This window comes from Ailuropoda melanoleuca, unplaced genomic scaffold, assembly GCF_002007445.2.
Source record: "Ailuropoda melanoleuca isolate Jingjing unplaced genomic scaffold, ASM200744v2 unplaced-scaffold7480, whole genome shotgun sequence".
NCBI lineage: Eukaryota > Metazoa > Chordata > Mammalia > Carnivora > Ursidae > Ailuropoda > Ailuropoda melanoleuca.
This window is the reverse complement of record NW_023250281.1, coordinates 1,542,434-1,549,559: the sequence shown is the minus strand read 5'-3', so window position 1 is coordinate 1,549,559 and position 7,126 is coordinate 1,542,434. Positions and strand designations below refer to the sequence as shown.

Genomic DNA, 7,126 nt, shown 5'->3' with positions numbered 1-7,126 from the left:
GTATTTCTTATCTGGGAAATAAAGAAAATAATTTTAGAGTTGTTGCCTGTAACGTTTGGAAGGAAATAACTGGAAAACACTGAACTAAGTCACAGAACTCATTGTGACCAAATGGGAAATAACTAAAGGTCTTGAACATGCAGTAAACACAGTTCCCCTTAGAGTGATTGCCATGGTATACATTTGAAACTTAAATAATAAATAATACTGTGGCTATTCTAAGACTTTTAGATAAGGCAAATTATCCAGAATGGTGTGGAGAAACCAGACCTTCAGCTCTGACTTCATCCTGCTAGGAATCTTTGATCACAGCTCCACCCAAACCTTCCTTTTTTCTCTGGTCTTGGGCATCTTCACAGTGGCCTTCATGGGAAACACTGCTATGATTCTCCTCATCTACCTGGACACCCAGCTCCACACACCCATGTACTTCCTCCTCAGCCAACTCTCCCTCATGGACCTCATGCTTATCTGCACCACTGTACCCAGGATGGCCTTCGGCTACTTGTCTGGAAGTAAGTCCATCTCTCTGGCAGGTTGTGGAGCCCAGATATTCTTCTATGTGTCCCTGCTTGGAGCTGAATGTTTCCTATTGGCTCTGATGGCCTATGACCGCTATGTGGCTATATGCCACCCACTTCTATACACCATCCTCATGAATCAGAAACTCTGTGCCCTCATGACTATTGCTTCCTGGATCTTGGGCTCCCTTGATGGCATTATTGTGCTTGTAGAAGTACTGTCACTCTCTTACTGCAGCTCTCATCACTTTTTCTGTGATGTTGCTGCCCTTTTCCCTTTATCTTGCACAGACACCTCTGCTTTTGAGAGACTGCTCTTCATCTGCTGTGTGGTGATGCTAATATTACCAGTCTCCGTGATCATTATTTCCTATTCTCATGTCCTTCATGCTGTCATCCGCATGAGCTCTACAGAAAGTCTCCACAAAGCCTTCACCACCTGCTCCTCCCATCTGTCTGTGGTTGGACTCTACTATGGCACAGCCATGTTCATGTACATGAGACCAGCTTCTAACCATACAGCAGACCAGGACAAGATAGTATCTGCTTTCTACACCATCCTCACCCACATGCTGAACCCTCTCATCTACAGCCTCTGCAACAAAGAGGTGTCCAGGGGACTTCAGAAACTACTGAGGAAAGGAAAGTAAATGTATTTTTTTTCAAACATATTTGAGTTCCCACTCAGGCCAATACTTCTTCAAGAAGCTGGAATCTCTTGGCCATCCTCTTTCTCCTAGTTTGTATTTTCTCCAATATTTTTCCAATTTTATAATAGCTTTATTTGGTATAATATATAAACATCATAAATAAAGTAGACTGTTTTTGGAGATTAGCATAGACCGTTTACTCCCAATGAATTTCAGTTTTATTACTATTTGTGAGTCATGAGTACTCAACTTTATCATACCTACCTTTGAACCCAGGTATAAGTCCTATGGTTCTTTGCTTTATCCAAGAAAAAAATGCTGGAATTGATACAATGCTTTTGTTGACTGATTCTTGTTTGAGGATTACTTACCTGGGAGTAGATAAATGTTACCATTCTTGACCCTGAGTATTAACCAGTTTTTTTTCCTGACTCATTATATAATTCCTAACCACTTACAAGTGGGGATTTAGTATCAAAACTTTCTTCAGTAAAGTCATATTTATACAAAATATCTCTTAGAATGTCCTACATATTTTTCACCTTTAAATTAGAAGTAGATATTTTAACAAGTCCAGTTAGAATAATGTTGCAAGAAAAAATGCTTTGAACAATGAGTCATGGAATACTGCTTCAAAAATTAATGATGTGCTGTATGGCGATAACATACATAATAAAAAATTTTTAAAAATAAAATAAAAAAATAAAAGACCTGAGGGTCAACTTAGTTTTTCTAAATTAAAAAAAAATAATAAAAAAGAAAAAAAGAAAGAAAAAATTCTTTGGCTGCCCAATTTCTTCTAATTCATGACTTATTACCCATTCATTTCTATAATTCTTTCTAGAATTTATTTGAAGAAATTAGAAAATCTTAAGTTATTGGAATTCCTATTACTGTATTTTATTTTTTTTATTTTTTTTTCATTTTTTATTTAGTTCAATTAGCCACAATATAGTACATCATTAGTTTTTGATGTAATGTTCAATGATACTTAGTTGTATATAACACCCAGTGCTCATCAGATCACATGCCCTCCTTAAGACCCATCACACAGTTACACCACACCAATCCCCCTCACTTCTGCAGCCCTCAACTTGTCTCCCAGATTCCAGAGTTCCTCATGGTTTCCCTCCATCTCTATTTTCTTCCCATTCAGTTTTCCTTCATTCCCCTATGGTCCTCTGCCCTATTCTTTATAATCCACATATGATTGAAACCATAGGATAACTGTCTTTCTTTGCTTGATATATTTCACTTAGCATAATCCCCACCAGTTCCAGTCATGTTGATGAAAATGAAATGTTCATTGTTTCTGATGGGTGAGTAATATTCCATTGTATATATGGACCACATCTTCTTTATCCATTTGTCTGTTGAAGGACATCTCAGCTCCTTCTACAGTTTGGCTATTGTGGACATTGCTGGTATGAACATTGGGGTGCATGTTCCCTTTTCTTAATCACATCTGTATCTTTGGGGTAAGTACCCAGTAGTGCAATTGCTGGATCATAAGGTAGCTTTATTTTTATATTCTTGAGGAACCTCATACTGTATTTAAGAGTGGCTGTATCAGCTTGCATTCCCACCAACAGTGGAAGAGGGTTCCCCCTTCTCCATATCCTTACCAATATTTCTTATTCCCTATCTTGTTAATTTTGGCCATTCCAACTGGTGTAAGGTGATATCTCATTGTAGTTTTGATATGCACTTCCCTGATGTCAAGTGATGTGGAGCATTTGTTCATGTGTCTGTTAGCCATTTGCATGTCTTCTTTGGAATATTGTCTGCTCATGTCTTCTGGCCATTTCTTGACTGGCTTAGTTGGTTTTTCTGTGTGTGTGTGTGTCCAGTTTGAGAAGTTATTTATAGATCTTGGAAATCAGCCATTTATCTGTTATATCATATGCATATATCTTCTCCTATTCCATAGGTTGCCTTTTGGTTTGTTGACTGTTTCTTTGATTTGCATTAGCTTTTTTATCTTGATGGATTCCCCATAGTTCATTTTTGTTTTGTTTCCCTTGCCTTTAGAGATATTTCTTCCAAGCATTTGCAGTATACAAGGTCATAGAGGTTACTGCCTGTGTTCTCCTCTAGGATTTTGATGAATTCCTATCTCCCATTGAGACTGTTTATCCATTTTTAGTTTATCTCTGTGTATGGTTTAAGAAAATTGTCCATTTTCAATCTTCTACATGTGGGTGTCCAATTTTACCACACCATTTATTGAAGAGACTGTCTTTTTTTCCATTGGATGTTCTTTCCTGATTTGTCAAAGATTAGTTGACCATAGAGTTGAGAGTCCATTTCTGGGGTCTCTATTCTGTTCCGTTGATTTTTGTGTCTGTATTTGTGCAAGTACCATGCTGTCTTCGTGATCACAGCTTTGTGATATAGCTTTGCATCAGGCACTGTGATGCCACAAGCTTTGGTTTTCTTTTTCAAAATTCCCATGGTGATTAGGGGTCTTTTCTGCTTCCACAGAAATTTTAGGATTGTTTATTCCAGCTCTTTGAAAAATACCAATGCTATTGTGATAGGAATTAAACTGAATGTGTAGATTGCTCTGGGCAGCATAGACATTTTAACAATGTTTATTCTTCCAATCCTTGAGCATTGGATATTTTTCCATCTTTTTGTGTCTTCCTCAATTTCTTTCATAAGTGTTCTATAGTTTCTACAGTATAGATCCTCAACCACTTCGGTTAGGATTATTCCAAGGTATGTCATGGTTTTTAGTGAAATTACAAATGGGATCAAAGCCTTAAATTATCCTTCTTCACACACATTGTTTGAGTATAGAAATGCCACTCTATTCTGTGCATAGATTTTGTATCCCGCCTCATTGCTGAATTGCTGTCTGAGTTCTAGCAATTTTGGGGTGGAGTTTTTCCCCACATTAAGATCATGTCATCTGCTAAGAGAGATAGGTTCACTTCTTTACCAATTTGAACGCTTTTTATTTCTCTTTGTTGTCTGATTGCTGAGGCTAGGTCTTCTAGTATTATGTTGAACAATAGTGGTGAGAGTGGGCATCCTGCTTTATTCCTGACCTTAAGGGAAAAGCTCTCATTTTTCCCGCTTGTGAAAGATATTCACTATGGGCTTTTCATAGATCACTTTTATAATATACAGGTAAGTTCCCTCTATCCCTGTAATTTGAAGGTTTTTAATAAAGAAACTATGCTGTATTTTGACAAATAATTTTTCTGCATCAATTGAGAGGATCCTATGGCTCTTTTATTAGTGTGCTCTATCACATTGATTGATTGGCAAATGTTGAACCACCCTTTCATCTCAGGAATAAATCCCACCTGATAATGGTGAATAATCCTTTCAATGTATTTTGGATATTATTGGCTAGGATCTTGGTGCGTATTTTGACATGCATGTTCATCAGGGTTATTGGTCTGTAATTCTTCTTTTTTTTAAGATTTTATTTATTTATGTGACAGAGAGACAGTCAGCGAGAGAGGGAACACAGCAGGGGGAGTGGGAGAAGAAGAAACAGGCTCCCAGCGGAAGAGCCCTATGTGGGACTCAATCCCGGAACACCGGGATGATGCCCTGAGCCGAAGGCAGACGCTTAACGACTGCACTACCCAGGTGCCCCTGTAATTCTTCTTCTTGATGGGGTCTTTGATTTTTGGCTCAAGGTAATGATGGCCAAGTAAAATGAGTTGGTACATTTGTGTACATCCAGTTTATTTCTAGTTTTTGGAACAGCTTCAGGAGACTTCGTATGATTTCTTCTTTAAAAGTTTGGTAGAATTCCCCTAGGAAGCCATCTGGTCCTGGACTCCTGTTTTTTGGGAGGTTGTTGATTACTGTTTCAATTTCCTTGCTGGTTATGGGTCTGTTCAGATTCTCTATTTCTTCCTGCTTCATTCTTGGTAGCTTATAAGTTTCCAGGAATGCATCCATTCCTTCCAGGTTGCCTGATTTGTTGGCATATAGTTGTTGATAATATGTTATAACAACTGTCTCTATTTCTGTGATATTGGTTGTGATCTTTCACCTTTCATTCATGATTTTATTAATATGGGTTTTCTTGTTTTTCTATTATATGTCTGACCAGGGTTTTATCAATCTTATTCTTTCAAAGAACAAACTCCTAATTCCATTGATCTATTCTACTGTTCTTCTGGTTTCTAATTTATTGATTTCTGCTCTAATCATTATTATTTCTCTTCTCCTGAGAGATTTAGGCTTTATTTGCTCTTCTCTCTCTGGGTACTTTAGGTGTAAGATTAGCTTGTGTACTTGGGATTTTTCCAATTTTTTGAAAGAGTCTTGGACTGTTATATACTTCCCTCTTAGGATAGCCTTTTCAGTATCCTGTACATTTTGAATCAATGAGTTTTGATTTTTAATAGTTTGCAGGAATTATTTAAGTTCTTTAACTTCCTGATGGACCCATTCATTCTTTAGCAGGATGTTCTTTAACCTCCAAGTGCTGTGTTCCTTCCAAATTTCATCTTGTGATTGACTTCTAGTTGCATAGCACTGTGTTCTGAAAATATGCAAGGAATGATCTCAGGTTTTTTTGGTATTGGTTGATTCCTGATTTGTGACACAATGCATGATCAATTCTGGAGAAAGTTCCATGGACGCTGAGAAGAATGAATATTCTGTTGCTTTAGAATGGAATGTTCTGTATATAACTAGGAAGACCATCTGGCCCAATGTGCAATTTAGTGCTCTTTTTTCTTTGTTGATCTTCTGTTATGAATTGAGTGTTGAAGTTTCCTACTATTTGTCTATTATTATCAATATGACACTTTATTTTGTTTATTAATTTGTTCACATAATTTGCCCCTCCAGTGTTGGGGGCATAGATATTTATGATTGTTAGATTTTCTTTTAGGATAGATCCTTCAAGTATGATATAGTTTCCCTCTACTTCTCTTACTCCAGGCTTTGGCTTAAAATCTAATTTGTGTGATATGAGGATTCTTACCCCAGCTTTCCACTGAGGTCTGTTAGCATGCTAAATTGTTCTCCATCCCTTCACTTTCAATCTGGAGGGGTCTTTAGTTCTAAAATGAGTCTCTTGTAGACAGCATATGGATGGGTTCTGCTTTTTTTTCACCAATCTGATACTCTGCACCTTTTGGTTGGAGCATTTAGCCCATTTTCATTCAGAATAACTATTGAAAGATATGAATTTAGTGCCATTGTATTGCCTGTAAGGTCCCTGTCTCTGTTACTTTCTGGTTCATGTTATTCTTGGGGTGTCTCTTCACTTACAGAATCCCCCTTAATATTTCTTGCACAGTTGGCCTGGTGGTCACATATTCTTTCAGTTTCTGTCTGTCCTGGAAGCTCATTATCTCTCCTTCCATTCTGAATGACAGCCTTGTTTGATAAAATATTTTGGATGTTTTTTCTTCTCACTTAGTACCCTGAATATATCTTGAAAGCCCTCTCTAGTCTGCCATGTTTCTGTGGTTAGCTGATGTTATTATGATATTCCATCCTCCACGCCTAAGGAATCTCCTCTCCCTAACTGCTCTAAGGGTAGCTTTCTTGGCTCTAAATTTGCAAGGTTCACTATTATACATTGGGGTGTTGATCTGTTTTTATAGATTGTTGGAGGGGACCTCTCTTTCTCTTTGATATGAATGCTTCTTTCCTCCCCAGATTAGAGAACTTCTCAGCTATGATTTGCCCCAAAATATCTTCTACCTTTCCCTCTCTTTCCACCCCCTCTTGGATCCCTATGATTCTGACATTGGTTGTTTTCAATGCATCATTAAATTCTTGAGGCCTTTCTTCATGGGCTATTAGTTGTTTTGTTCTCTTTGCCTCAACTTCCTTCTTTCCAACAGTCTGTCCTGTAGATCACTTATTTTATCTTCTGCTTCCCTGACCCTAGCTGTTAGAGCATCCATTTTAGACTGCATCTCATTCACAGCATTTTTAAGTTTGGCCGGTTTAGTTCTCATTTCTGCC

At 37.6% G+C, this 7,126-nt stretch overlaps 1 protein-coding gene across 1 annotated transcript; it reads left to right on the top strand.

Annotated features, from left to right (window-relative positions):
- Positions 1–250: 250 nt before the first annotated feature.
- Positions 251–1,171, top strand: LOC100467028 (olfactory receptor 2M4). Its single transcript, XM_002929675.2, has one exon. It carries the CDS (start codon positions 251–253, stop codon positions 1,169–1,171), a length of 921 nt encoding a protein of 306 aa, XP_002929721.1.
- The last annotated feature ends 5,955 nt before the right edge of the window (positions 1,172–7,126 follow it).

Excerpts from the sequence above, each read along its gene's own strand:
- LOC100467028 (XM_002929675.2), top strand. The coding sequence starts at position 251 with ATGGTGTGGAGAAACCAGACCTTCAGCTCTGACTTCATCCTGCTAGGA.